At 37.4% G+C, this 15412-nt stretch overlaps 1 protein-coding gene across 3 annotated transcripts in view; it reads left to right on the forward strand.

Annotated features, from left to right (window-relative positions):
* Positions 1 to 15412, forward strand: part of TENM1 (teneurin transmembrane protein 1) — a 235949-nt gene that overhangs the window by 90168 nt on the left and 130369 nt on the right. For all 3 annotated transcript variants that reach the window (XM_034063828.1, XM_005148358.2, XM_013128841.2), the window contains one exon: positions 6585 to 6823. In XM_034063828.1, coding sequence (XP_033919719.1) covers positions 6585 to 6823 — 239 coding nt within the window. The remainder of the gene's footprint in view (positions 1 to 6584; positions 6824 to 15412) is intronic.

The raw sequence follows: 15412 nt of genomic DNA on the forward strand, positions 1-15412 counted from the left end.
AGGGCTTCATTTATGATCTTTCCTTCAAATCATATTGGTCAGTATTGGCTGTTATGACATTTCAGTTGTATTTTGTTATTTTCTGCCTAATTAAACAATAAATCTAACCTATAGAGAGGCTGACCATATTAAAAACACATGCATGCAAGGGTTTTAAACTCAATCTGAGTCCCATGTGTTTTCATTGTGCAGCAGAAAAGATCTAAAAATATTTAAGACTTCTGAATTGTAGAAGATAAATTGAAAACTGTAAATACGACCATGAACCTAAAATAAAAGCTGTAAATATGACCCTAAATTTAATAATGCGAGAATGAAAGCATCTTTTATGAAAATAAAAATACAAATGTTTGTCAGCTACAATGAAGTACAATTTTCATGTCAGCAGCAATGGCTCTAGAGGGTCCTTCTTCTGAATAATTCGAAACGCAGTCACCAAGCACAAAAAGGCAATTTGAATTATTCATATACTCCACTGTATTTTTCTTTGGAGAAGCTCTGGTGGGGGCTTCCCTGGAACAGTGGGATAGTATTTGTATTTGTAAGGGGGGGTTTATGCTGTCTTAACATAGTAATTTGAACAGTCACACTGAAGATACTCTTCACTCATTGTTTTGAATAGGATAGTGTATAAAGTTAAAACTAAAAGTAAGATAAATTGGTACTTTATGCTCACCATTGATCAAGCAGCCTCTTAGCTTTTCATTTACAAAACCAGAAACAGACTGAATATAAATGCTTAAAAAGTAAGATAATTACACATTAATACAAAGAACCTTGGCTGGTTTGGAAAACAGGCTGTGAGAAAGGGTCAGAGATATGCAAAAGATTCTATCTTCTAATTTCTAAGAAAATCACATACATATGTGTAATGTTATTGTTTGGAAATGTGTGTCTATCCCTGGATAACTACTTCGAGGAAATCTGTTTTGGAAGATTAGATAGTGTTTTCGTAGTTAATGTGATACACCTCCTGTCAAGTGAAATTTGTGTTATTTATCACAATAGCTATACAGTTTGGCTTTAGTCCATATGCACGTGAGTGTAGGTATTTAGAAGTAGTCTCAAATGCTAGTAATAAAAGTCAGATTGGATATGGATAAATACTCCCAGGAGGAAATTAATTGCAAAGGGATCTGGGGGGCACCTACTTCTAGTTCAGTTAATTTCATTCCTTTCTTTGTTTTAAGTCATGCTTCTAACCACAGAATCTAAACAGCAAAATTATAAAATTGGTATTTTTATCCTCGATTCATGGTTTTGAAGTACTTTGCTTATATATTTTCTATGTTTTATATATAACTTTAAAAAATATCATTGCAAGTGCAGCTATTCTCATTTTCCACATAAAATATTTAGAATTTATTGAAAAATATTAGAGCAAATTATGAGTTTATTCCTTCCTCAACCCATGAACCTCCATGTGCATTGATCAACTTAACTCAGTTGTTTGGGTTGTAATGCTAAAGGAAAGTTCTAAGCCACAGAAAAGCACTTTTGAAAACTACTGGATTAATGTAGTGGTGTCACTATGTATCATCATAGTAAAGTCCACACTGATCTATACGTGAGTAATTATGTCCCCAGTGTGGTATTGTTTGGTTTATGCTTTTTCTTTTTCATTAAATTGTCTATGCAACAGAAAGACAGCTGTCTTTTGACACTGTTCCATTCAGAAGATGCTCTTGATTGATTTTGACACTGTCCTATATTTATATAATTATTGCTCCAGATTATATATATTGCAGCAGATCTGCCAGGGACTTGAAAGCTTAGTCACCTGATTGTCCAGCTTGTCTGTGCCTGCTGTAGGCAAGCTAAGTGAGTCAGCATCATGTCACTTGTTATGTAGTGAAGTGAAAAGGATGGGTACAGGTTCTTTTTACATCCTTTCACATCCAGGGTCAAGGGCCAAGGTTTTCAAACACTATGTAAAGAAAGCTTGAGTGAATAAAAGGAAACAATTCTATGTAAATGATTCAAAAGGCAAGTCCATCTTAAAGAGGGAATTTGAACAAAGCAGTTCTATTCCCAGAGACAAATCTCTAGGGGGTTTCAAATGTATTTCAATTATACATGTAAAAATAGAATGATAAAATAAATTAGGTAAATAGTTTTCATGGCTATTTCCCTCTACTTTCACCTATGAACATTCTTGTTCCTACTAAAGAATTATGTCAGTTGCCTTCTTAAACACTGGTATAGATACACAGTTATATATATTTTATGTAGTTATAGAATTTAATAGAAATTGAAAATAAATAAATGATCAAACTGGAGACTTCTTATTTTTCCTGTCACACAGCTATGTCACAGTTTGTAACCATTTCTTGAATGTGAAATACATACAAGTGTGTTCCTACTTTGTTTATCTAGGAGAAATGAGGACTTAGGTTTTTGCCAAGGTATTGCAAGATTTGTGTTTCTACTGACTCACCCTGTTTGCTTTCAAATATGCTTTTGTTCTTCCTTTTTATCTCTTACAAACCTCTATCTTAATGGAAATTGAAGAAAAACATATTACAGGCACGAATGAAGGTGGACTTCAAGGCCTACATACAGTAGGCACAGGGCATATGCACAGAACGTACAGAAGTGATATCAAGCCCTTGACAAAGTTGAGAGACGTTACTATAGTACTTGGATATAAAAGAATTTAAGGAATTCTGTGTGTGATTAATCTGGTTTCTGTAATAGCATTACATTACCACCACATGAATCCATTTGGGATGTTGATTCATGTGTAGCTCTTACAAGCATAAATTACCATTCCAGGTGAGAAGCCATAAGTACATAACAAAACATCTTGATAGAGAAGGATGAAAGAAAGATATCAACTCCTGTTCTGTTACCCTCTCCTAGCTGAGAATTCATCATTTTTGTATGAACTGCACATTCACAGTTACATGCCATTCCTCTTGAGGCTGAGCAGGAGCACTTAAAGGAGCCACATGAAACCACTTCTTTTCAGAAAGCTAAGCTAGTCTGTGGTCAGCAGGACTAAGAGGTCTAATTCTGTGCCTTCTGTCACCTGAACTCCCCAATAAGTCCCTTCCCTTAGTCCTTATCTCTTTACTGGTCATGCCAGTGCAGCAGGCTTAGACCCTGCTATTGGGTTTAGACCCACTGTGTATTCAGCTTCAGAGCCGCTGTAAGCCATACTGGGTGAGTAGCTAGAGGGGCTTAGAGAGGACGAAGAGCTGAGTTTAGAAATGGGAGTTCACTGGGGCTTTCGCTGTTTTTGTTGGTTTTTGGGGGGGTTAATGGTTTTGGGTGCTCCCCATCCCACTCCCACCCCTGATTTTTATGAGCCTGGTAGGATCTTTTTCTTACAGTTGACTTCAATTGAGAGGATTCAACGTTTTTGGAAGCTTTGTATTTGTAAAGATGAACAAATAGGTAAATAGTCAAACAGACATTGTGGCTGTCTTAAAGCGGGAATGTTTTCCAACTGCCTCTTTTATATGGAAATTATTACTGAGCCTTTAATATTGATTTATGTATTGAAATTATCAGTGGAACAATATTAAGTGACTTTTATTTCACAAACAAATGCCTTATAGATTATGTTCTGTATTTCTTCCTTTAAAAGAAGATTATCATCTTCTTTATGGATGTTTTAATGGTTTTGTGAACATTTAGAATTTCACTGCTTGGAACAAGTGGCCTTACCAATCATCCTTATAAATTCTCTGATTTTTCTTGTGTTCTCTATTTACAAAAAGAAAGCCTCAGCTTTTGTCCTGTGTGGAATGAATGTTAAAGCACACAGAGGCTGCAGACACATCTAAACTTTTGAACTGCAATTTTTATTATTTTGCTCTTTAGAGAGCGTGCCTCATTTTATAGAATTGATAGCAACAGTTTAGCGTGTCCTGAAGTCCTTTGGGAGCAGTGCTGTGCTCAGACAGATGAGGAGTCATCTGAGTTTATGAGAAAATAGTCACAGTCTAGCTGTGGAAATCTGTCTTTGTGCCACCAATGTTTTTCACGTTCTATAGAACTGTCTCTGGGTACTCAGTATACTGTCCCCAAAATGGAAAGCATAAACAATTGTGATTTTCAATGTTTTCTCAATGTTATTTCACTCGTAGCTCAGTTTCAGTGTAGCATGGCCTCACAGTCTTTTTTATTAGAAGTTAAAGCTATGTAAATTCTCCTCTGTGTCATCCATCTAGAAGGGTGTGGGCTGGATCCATGTTCTGTGCACTCTTTACCTAAAGAAGAAATCCCCCTGCACCCTAGCATTTCACCATCATTCTAGGAAGTCACATTTATAAATCCCCATGCAAGAGAATAAATTTTTTCCTGGCTATTGATTGCAAGGCTGTTAGAGCCTTAATAATAACTTCCAGTTCAGCATTTCCTTCCCTTTACCTCTGGTATCTTTGGGCTATGCACCATAAAGGGCAATCAATACTGCCAATATCAGACCATTTTGATATAATTTCCTAAAAATTTAAATGAGAAATTATCAAATAAGGAGGGTTTTGTCATTATAACTTGAAATGTAAAGCAAGTAAAGAACTATTAACTGTTAATATATATATTGTGTGTATATGTGTATGTTTACATGTATACCTACTTTATGCGTGTATATGCGCATGTGTTGTCTAATACATTGCCAGGATGCCGTAGTCATATTCAGTTGTCCTTTTGTCTGAATGCTGTTTACTTGGGTAATAAGTACGAAGCAGGAATAACTAGTACTTAACATAAGCAACACGAAAGTTTCATTCTTGTGGTGTGTCGAAAGACTCCAGATATGCAGGCACTGTAATCTGTAATGCAAGCTAAGCGGTATTCTCATTTACCTTTCTTTTCATGTAACTGCCTGGCTAAAAGGCACTTAAAAGATAAAACTGCTCTGTAATACCTTTTTATTTTTAATAATCTGGCATTTTGAGAACTCTAACCTTTCTTTTAAAATCTTATAATGGGAATACGTAATATCATACTCATTACACCATTTTAGCAATTACCTTTTCAGGAACATGTATTTACAATATTCTTAAAGTCAAATGTCACAGTGTAATCATGTTTCATACTCTTGAATGTTTGATCCCATGTACATCCCACTGTGAATCCATCAGAGAAATTCTACCAGCATGGATTGATTGATCCACATATGTCTTAAAAGTCTGTCTTGTTCCTTTCTGATGGTGTGAAGTCACATTTGTCATTGGGAAGATGGACCATGTCAACACTGGCCAGTTGACTTCAGTTGTGAAGTGTGTGTGTGGCTTCTGGCTTGCAGGCATCATAGTGCCATTGAATTTTAACCTGCACCCCCAGCACAGATGCTTGCCTGGGCTCAGCAGAGCTCTTGCACAGCTCTTAGCTGATGGAAGAACAAAGAGCCCATGGCAGCAACAGTCACAGATGCTCTTACCCAACTGTGGCCAAGGCAGTCCTTGTTCTTGCAAACTGTGTAGAATCCATACCCCTTCACTTGCTTTCACACTTCATGGCTTGAGACAGAGGATGCTTTTCTTTGGGTGCGTGCTGTGACGTGAGACTTAGATGTGCAACTGTCTTAAAAGAGTGAAGAAGCTTGCTCACTTTCTTAAAACAAAGGATAGAAAGACAAAACACAAAGAAAGTTGGTGTTCCCGGAAGAATATGTGGTTGGTATGGTCAGCCTTGAATGTGTCCTTTTTTGCCTCAATTTCTGAGCACATAGTACAGTAAGCTATTGTTTAAAATTAAATATCCTTTCCCAAATTCTCTTGCAGACCACTTGCCAGTCCTGAAACCCATCCATCTTCATATAGACCACCACTGTATATTTCTGCACCAGAGCCTGTTCTGCAAGGCACATTTCTGTACCTTACTTTTCGTGATAATGTAGGTCTTTGTTGTTTTTTCTTGAAGACAATCAATTCTCCAAAATATGTTGAAATAGTTCTCCAAATGAATTCTTTCTGTTTGAGAATCACCACAGTAGGCAAAAGCATTTGAAGAAAAACTGCTGTCAAAATAGCTCAATTAAGAATATTAAAGAAATTGTACTCACCTATATAGTAACTATGGTCCTTCAAAATGGATTATCCCTGTAGATTTTCCTCTAAACAGTCACATTTTTCTCTTTTTTTTCTTTCCTCTTTGTTTTCTTTCTTGTTATTTGCTATATTCTGGAGAGAATCCATAGTAAAAATAAATACTCAGAGTGGTAGTGGATTCTTCACTCTTTTGTATTCTTGGTGACATAAATCTTGTGTGATTGTGGAAGGAGTGGGTACTGCTGGCAACAATTCCCATCTCTCAGGCACACCTGTGTAACCAGGCACACAGGGCTGCTCGTCTTAGAGGACCCCCAAGGTACTGTGCAGAGAAATAACCTTTCCTCAGCATCTCTCTGAAGCACTGGGAGAATAGAGTTCATTTACATTATTTTGTTTCACTAAAAGTTGCTGGAAATCTTGTGGTTTTGGTTGAAATACTTCCAGTGCAGAGGGTATTCCTGTCCTTTGTATTTTCTATGAATATATGCAGTGTTTGTCATACAGTGCTTATAGAGTTCCTTTCACTTCTTAAATCACAAGGTGGTTTTTACAACATGGTTCTTTGTCTTCTTTTTGTAGGCATTTCCTATTTAAACATGGATCTGGGTCTTCAGCTATCTTCAGCGCAGCCAGTCAGAACTATCCTTTAACATCCAATACTGTTTACTCTCCACCTCCTAGGCCTCTTCCTAGAAGTACCTTTTCCAGACCTGCCTTCACTTTTAACAAACCTTACAGGTGTTGCAACTGGAAGTGCACTGCTTTGAGTGCTACTGCCATTACAGTTACCCTGGCACTGTTGCTAGCCTACGTTATCGGTAAGCATCTCTTTCTTTTCTATGCTGTATTATTCTTTACCTTTCCTGTTCTGTTGTCAAGTGTATCCTTACACTAATACAAATCATGTTTGCTAATAATGTTTGCCGCTGGTTGTTTGTACATTCTGGTGAACCATGTGCTAGGTTGGCCAGAGGTTGAATACAACATGGAATTCTCATTAGCTTTCTACGCTGTTAACCTTTGTGCTGCCTAATAGACAAAGAAATATTACTCAAGATGACATGTTGGTACTAGCAGAGGACTCCTACTGATTTAAACTGCTGTGATATTTTTCTTAAATTAAACATCTGATTTTCATATTAAGCCTTACAACATTGTTGCTCTTGAAGAATTATACGGAGAAGACTGATAATGCTTAATTGTTTTTTGCTTTGCTATCTTTATTTCATTTCTTCGGTCTGATCACAATTCAAATCTTTCATTTTTTCCTCTTAATTCTTACATCATTGGCTAGAATAACAGCGAGCTCTAAAAATGTGGTACTTTACACCTTGTTTTCTATTTTGCTGTCCCTTTATTGAATTTCTGCTTCAGAAAAACGTTACATAGACTAAAGTGCAGTTACTTAATTTTAAACTCATCTTTTAGGTATCTGACTTTGCAATTTTGTTATCGCGATAGATTGGCAGGAATTATCAGGGTAGCTAGAAATGCCTTCCTTTTTCTTTGCAGATAGATATGTTGGAGACGGGCTTGCAGTGTTCATGGGAGAGCAAGTGTTTGTGACTTACTAGATGACATTTTGGCCGAATATTAATTATCACATTGGTTTTCCAATCTGAATTGAAAGCATTACACAACATTCAGTATATGTAGAATCTTAGAATGCAACTGTGGCTTCTGAAAAGATAAGAAAATCTCATTACTTTTTGCTTGTGCAAGGCACATTCTCACACACACTTTTGGTTTGTTGACTTAGTTGCCAATTCACAAGTGGGCAGGAGCCAGACAATTCCCAACATGTTATAGCTTGAATGGAAACAACTCTGGGTTTGTCCAGATCAGTGGTTTGTACTTGGTAAGACTTATGCAGGAGGCTACAGGTACAGTTGCCTCCAGACTCACAAGTGGCCACTGGTTTTCTGTATTCTTTGAATAAATGTCTTTATAGTGAAAAGTATTACAGTTCCAGTCATTTTTCTTTCTAATGGGTTGAGGGTTTTTTTGTCCTATAGTGACAAAGTTGTGATTGCTGTCAGTGAGATGCCCATCAGGAGGGTTTTTTCTAACATCCTCATCTAATACATATGGGAAAGCAGATTTGATTGTTTCTGGTGTATGGTTATTTGAAAGCACCTGAGGATCTAGTAAGCTACATTAATTGCAGATTTACATAACAGCTGTTGAGCATATGCACTCAGTTAGGACTGGCTGTATAATTTTTGCAACCTCATCTGTTTGCTACATCGATATCCCACCCACACCATTTAGATTTTAGTTGGGTGAAGCTCTGCCTGGTTCATCCCTGCTTAGATTTCATTCTGTTGCTGAGAATTTTTGAAGCTTCTAATGTTATTTTGCTGCATGTCATCAGCCCAAGTAGGGCTGATGTAAGTAAGTAAGTAAGTAAGTAAGTAAGGCTGATGTAAGTAAGTAAGCACTCCCTGTCACTGTGAGTAAAAAGCTCTATGTGAATTTCCCATAGAGGTGTCTGTGTTTGTGTAAACCTGGTAACATGAGGGTTTAACATGTTTTCTTTAGTTAGGCTGAAGTAGGTAAAATGAAGATGTCTTTGTATTTTATAATTTTCAAAGATGCTGTTGTTTGCTTTTGTTTCCCCAAGAAAATTTTCGGTTGTATAAGCTTTCCTGTAGATTCAGGTAGTATTAGTTTGTTCCACATTAATATTTATGCTGCCAATTTCTGGTTGGTTAAATATTTAAATAAGTTCATGGTCTGTTCTTACGAGTCACGTACCTTTGGTTAGGTATGAATAATAGCATATAAACTATTTTCAAAGTTCACTTGCTCTGTAGGGCTTCAGATTTGCATATCTTTTCATGTCAGAAATTTAAATGTGTGTGTTTTAAATAAGAGTAGTTGAATATAAAGAAAATCATTGAATATAAAGAAAATCAGACTCTGGAGTAGCACTCTGGAGTTAAAGTTCAAACACCACCACCATCCCCCATGTATTTTCTCTTTTCTCACCATAATTGAGATCCCTCACTCCTCACTCCAGGAAGGTTTTCTTCAAGTCACCTGCAATTATGTTTGAGCAATGACCACAGACTTGGCCTCAAATTACAAAAAAAACCCCCACATTTTAATTTTAGGATCAGGCTTAACCTGGGATCAGATCAGTGGTTGTTACTGGAAGAGTAAGAAAGGCTTTGTAAGGCAAAACTATTTTAATCATTGTATTTTATGGTTTAGTCTGCATCAGCTTATAATGACCTGCAATTTCAGGCCAAATGAATGTAGATCAGAATTTAACATCAAGCTTTTTCTTCCCCTTATAACTTTAATGTACTTTGTCAATTATATTGTACTGCCGTTAGGTGCATGACCTACACATTACTGCCAAAAATAGGCCCGAATCTCAACCTCAAGTCAGAACGTTCTAAAAGTCTTGAAACTCAAAGCTTATTCCAGATGAAAAATTTACAAGTGGCTCTTATATTTGTAATGAACTGAGACCTGTGCCAGGGTGCTCTGAGCTGTGATGTCTTTTCAATCAAAAGGTAAAGTAGTGAAATGTTTTTCAGTCTTTCCCTATTATCAGAGAGACTCAATAGAGAAGCTTTTACTTGAGAACACATACTTCTGTATTTTCTCTTCTTTGAATTACTACTCAGTTAGAAAACCTATTTTTTCTCCGTGTTTCCACATTTGGCCTATAATCACCATGTTTATTATCTGGTCCTTTCTGAAAGAAATTTGACTATTCTATGGATGGTAAGGAAATTATAGAACCCTGTAAATGGTTGTGTAGCAGCTGCTTTATTGAAAATCTTTAGTCATAATATTTAGTTTATCAAGTAAAACACATATTTTCACTTCAACAGGAGTAATTTCTGTGAATAGGTTCTAAAGTCATAGTAGCTACTCAAAAAAACCTCTCATTTCATAAAGTGGATGTTTGGTCTCCACACTGTAAATGTATTGAATTATTTTCTTTCAAATAAAGGCATATATACTTTTATTTTTCTCCTGTGGTTTCTATATATTGAGAACTGCAATGCATTCATGGCACTATGGGACACAATTCCTTGAATTTGCCCACAAAGAGGGATGTGCACCAGGGAGGTGATGTTGGTGCATGTCCTTGCTGTGTCAGGGGCTGTGGCAGCTCCACCAGCAGTTCCTGAGAGCTTGACCAGGGCTATGGGAAGTGAGCAGAGAATTTGGTTAAGGCACAGTGAAATTGCCAGTGGAGTGAAGGGAAAGGCTGAATAGGGAAACAAGTTATCCGCTCTTCAGGCAGCAATGTAAAGGAGCAAAATCTGCCTACTAGCATTTGCTGTGTCTGGAAAGTAAATGAGCTGTGTGTTTTTTAAAGATTTATGCAAATAAGTGCTCAAATTTAATAAAGAAGAGAAAAAATCTTGAGGGAAATTATTGAAATCCAGTTACCTCAGAGGTTTTCTAGTGTTGATTGTAAAACAGAAACAGACAAAATGCTGGCTGCATGTGTATTTCTCTTGTATAAGGTGTTGAAAGACTAAGCTGGATCCATGTTACCAGTCTAGGCTCCCATATTTACAGAGATGGCACCTTGCAAAAGGAAAATATGGGGAAAAAAGCCTGAAATTTCTATAATACTTTTTTAATAGCAGACACTGTGTAAAGGCTATAACTTAGATTCCAGATTATTACATGAAAGACAAGAACACATCTGTTTGATTCAATTCAGTCAATAGATGGTCTCTCTTTTCATCTATTGGTCTGCATTGCTATAGAGTATAAAATAGGCTGCTATTGTGGAACAGTATAATAAATATTCTCCTTTTTTAATCTCATTATAATGAAAACCTAATAAAACAGCAGCAATTAAAGAAGAAATTTGACTGAAAATTTAAATAACGCAAATACAAGAGGTAGAACAAATATTTTTTTCATATTTTTTCAGCATCACACTGTTTTTTGCATACAATACAATGTTTGATGCAGCTGCTTATCTAGTCAGCTATTTTTAGCCCATTAGTAAGTAGGATTTTTCTTCCATGGTACCTTACCATTTTATCAGCAGCTGATTTGGACTTGCAAATCACTGGTCCTATTGATCAAAGGTGCTGAACTCCTACGGTTCCTATTGATTTCAGCAGGAGATGCAAATGTTCAGTGCCTCTGAAAATTGCATCCCATGTTCTTAGATTTAACTATCCCTGACTACAAAATGACTGTTTTATATACAAATGAATTCTGAAGTATGAATATGGAGTTGTCCCTATCCTCTATGATATTATCACAATTTATGAGTATGCACTGCAGATGGGTGTTGGGTCTTAAATTATATTCATATGGAGGGTGAGGAAATTAAAACCTCTCTGCTGTCTGCCAGTATGACCTGTCATTTCTTACACTGTGCTCAAGGTAAAGGAGTAATGGTTTCAACACTGAGAAAGGTCAGGCCAAAGTTTAAGAACGTGTGTATCAGTTCATAGATTTATAATACCGGTTGCATAGCTTCATACAATTAAAAATGGTAGCAAAAATAGAAATCCTTAACTCTGAGTACTAGAAATTATGCAGAGAAGGCTCAGGGGGAAAATAAGGTGGTTTTATACTGAAGAGTATCATGGTATAGCAAACATTGCTAAATGTTTCAGGTATATGTAAAAAGCTGTGGTGCAGATGTGCAACTCTGAAATGAAGTTGAACTCAGTGGGATAGCTCTCATTGAGACAGGTACCTCAGGGTTTCAGAGCTGGAAGTTGTGGTGTCTGCTGTCCCTGAGACTAGGTCTTACTGATGAACTTGATATTGTCACAGATCTTTAAGTACACAGAGGAGAAAGCCTGACAACACTGTGCTCTTGCCTAAGATTAAGTGTTGTTTCTTCCTAAGGCTAGTAATGAAAAATGAATCCAGGTGCCCAGGTTTCAGATGGGATACAGTTAATTTTTTCTATCTGGTACAGTGCTGTGCTTTTTGGATTAGGTATGAGAACAATGTTGATAAGGCACTGATGTGTTGGTTGTTGCTCAGAAGTGCTTACTCTAAATCAGGGACTTTTTTGGTCTCTCATGCTCTGCCAGTGAGGAGGGGCACAGGAAGCCTGGAGGGAGCAGAGACAGGACACCTGGCCTGAATTAATCAAAAGGATATAACATAGGACATCAGGCTCAGTACAGAACCTGGGGGAATTGGCTGGGTGCTACCAGTCACTGGTCAGGGATAGAATGGGCATTGGTCAGCAGGTGATGAGCAGTTGTATGGAGAAATTCTTAAGACTGAATCAAATATTAACAACCTCAAATCCTCAAATAGTGCAGAATGACATAGCATTTTATTTATGAAATGAGATTTCAAAAGAAGAGCAAACGCCTGTTCTGCAGGTCAGGATCAGAACTTTGATTCTGACTCTTATTTGTGTTCAGGTACTTTCACATGGCTTCACCTTTGCTGGAAGTGGGGCACTGATGCACTTGTGACTTCATGCCATAGTGAAATCCAGTTTTATAAGCAGAACCTGCTTGCAGCTACATAAAACAAATAATTTCCTGGCATTTGGTCAGAGCAGGTGCAGAAAGAGTAATCAGCTTCTGATATACATTCTGTTACAGCTCTACTAAAGTCTAGGCTTCAGGGGGATGATCTACTGAGTTTGTGTAAAATAACTGGGAACAGCAGAGAAAGCTATACAAAAGCCTTTAATGGAGGCCAGCAATTTGGAGAGACTTCACATTTGCAGGTTTTTTGTCCTCTGAAGTTCGTCTTGCAGGTCGATAAGTACTTATTGCACAGGACTTTTTTGACATCTCCTCACTACCGAGAGTCTCTTTTGCACTGGAGCCAAGCCTTTTATTTATATTCTGCCAAATATGTAGCACAGGAGTTGACTAGCTGTGCTTACAGAGAAGGTAGATAAGAATAAATTAAATTGGATCATTGGCTTCATAGCAGATGGTGGGTTAATCCAGTTTACAGAGCGAGTTCTGAAAATGCTTATGTATTTGTGAATATTTACTCAAGTATGCTGCAGATTTGCAGGGACTGAGTCTATCTGGAAGCATCAGTTTGTTTTATTTCAATGTTGAACGAAATAAGCAACCTGGACATTTACTTTAGAGGTGAAGGCCCAAGCTTTGGTTCCGAACATGGCCCAATTGGTTTCATAGTAGTAATGTGAAGCAACCAAAAACCTGCTTCTGGATAGAGAAAATCCCTTAGGCAGCATAAAGTCACACTACCTTTCATCTCTTTGTTCCATGAAGGAAATTTATGGGAAAGGTAGAAAATACAGGCCTTTAATTAATTCTTTTTCTGCAAGAGATCTGTTATATACCTAATAATTACTTTTTACCTAAGAAGCGTAATAAATTAGCCAAGAAAGGCTCAGTACTAGAAGTGCTATCTTCTGTATTTGAGAAACAAGCCATTTGAAGTTACCCTGAGCAGCTCCACTGGCCAGGGCAGGGTGGGTGAGGAAGAAGCTTAGTTTCACTGTAATCCTGTGGCATCCTCCAGACATTTTAGCTCTGCAGGCTAGAGATTCCTCCAAATTTAGCATCTCAAATAATGCATATTGTAAAAAATATACAAAATGTACGTCCGCTTTTGTGTTACACTTTTATCTGAAGCTTGAATTAAACAGTGCTATCTAATAAATCATAAATGAAATATGGGTACGGTGGCATCTTTTGTATAAGCTCTATCTCCAACATTATGTGAAAAATGTCAGATTGCCTTCAGATCTTTTCCTGGCTCCAGATCACCTCAGTGAAAGCAATGTACAATTCTGCTGATGGCAAAATGCAACTTATAAATAACACAGAGCAAAGTAATAATGTAAGGATAGAGGGGGGATTATACTGGAGGTTCGATCAAGCCAGGAAAGAGTATCTTTTCAGATGGGCTTTGCAGTTGGGTGGAAGAATCAAGGAAACAAAGAAATTGGGTTGGAAGTTCAAGAATGCCAGGTAAAGCAGTGTGGTCACTGCCAGCAGGGACAATATTGACACTCAGTTTCCAGACGAGAGGTTGGGTTAAGCCCAAATGAGGGTATTTTAGAGGCTGGTGGATGCTCCTGGTGGCTCACCAGAGCTCCTGCTAACTTAAAGTAGGAATTTTGCAGACATGAAGCATGCTAATGCTGCTAACAAGCTGTTTAATCTCCTCTTGCCTGGTAGTCCTTGTTTTTTGCTTGAAGCTGTAGCAGTTCACTAGTGACCTTATGCACCCTGCCAGTAGCTGAGGTATTTTAAGTGCTGCAGAATACAGAGCATCTGATTGTAGAATATTTCTGTAATGCCAGGTAGGCAGAACCAAAGCAGCTTTTGCTGTTTCTGTAATACCAGTGTAGTCATCTAACCTCAGGGGCTGTTTTTTTGTGTTCTGTGGGAACTTGAGCTACATCCAGTAATGCATCTATGGTGCATATATATATATGCACTATATGTGGTGGGGTTTGGTACTGTTAGTCTGCAGCCAGCCTTCAAAAGTACTGCAGTCAAAGTCTTTTTCTGTAACATCAGTCTGGAAGGCTTAACTTTGAGGAAGGGGCAAAGACCTTCATCAGAATGTGAATCTCCCTCCTTTTTACCCAGCCCTAAGTAAGTTGGATAGGGTGATAGTGTCATCTCCTGCCATTTGGAGTGCGATCTTAAGCCTGGGCACTACACAAGGGAAATACAGCTAAGAATCTTACAAATGGATTTATACTGTGCAAGCTGACACTGTGGCCCACTGTTGAATTCCACAGCATTTTCTGTGCCCCTTTGTGCAAAAGGGGAAAAGCAAAAGACAGAAATCCACTAGAAAAATCAAAGAGAGAATGACTCAAAAGAGAGGTTCTTTTGAGCTTTTTAATGGAATTCAGTACGTGCCTACTGATTTCTAAAGAGAATTGAGAGAGAGAGATTTGAAAGTTTTATTTAATCTTATTTGGTGAAATATCTGTATATTTCAAACACTATGTACAAATGTAGGAAACACAAGCTTTGTAGGAATTATGTATACCCTAGGTGAAAGAAAAATATCACACAAAATGAAGAGGCAAGGAAAGGCTCTGTGTCTGATACATAAACATTTGTTATTCCCTGTAGTTAACTTCTGAAAATGGTATCTAAGAATTAATGGCTTTACTGATGTATGTGGTGTGTTTATTACCAGAGTGATACCTGGATCTGAAGGTAATTTCTCAAGAGCTATAGCTAATGTGATGAAAATTGGGTTGATTTTAAGATGACAAGATGACCAAGTTTCTGCAGTGATAGAAGTAATTTAGTTTAATTCAAGTAGATATTATTTTTATAGCTATGTGCTTTGTTGTTTGAACACTTGATCTAGCACTTTATTTAACAGTGGTAAATTTAACTGGTAGTGGCCTACCAGTGTCCTGTGTCATTTCCCACAGACTAACAGTCCAGGGTTGGCAGAGACCAGCATCTCAACAATGCAGC

Source organism: Melopsittacus undulatus, chromosome 6 (assembly GCF_012275295.1).
Source record: "Melopsittacus undulatus isolate bMelUnd1 chromosome 6, bMelUnd1.mat.Z, whole genome shotgun sequence".
NCBI classification, from domain to species: Eukaryota; Metazoa; Chordata; class Aves; order Psittaciformes; family Psittaculidae; genus Melopsittacus; species Melopsittacus undulatus.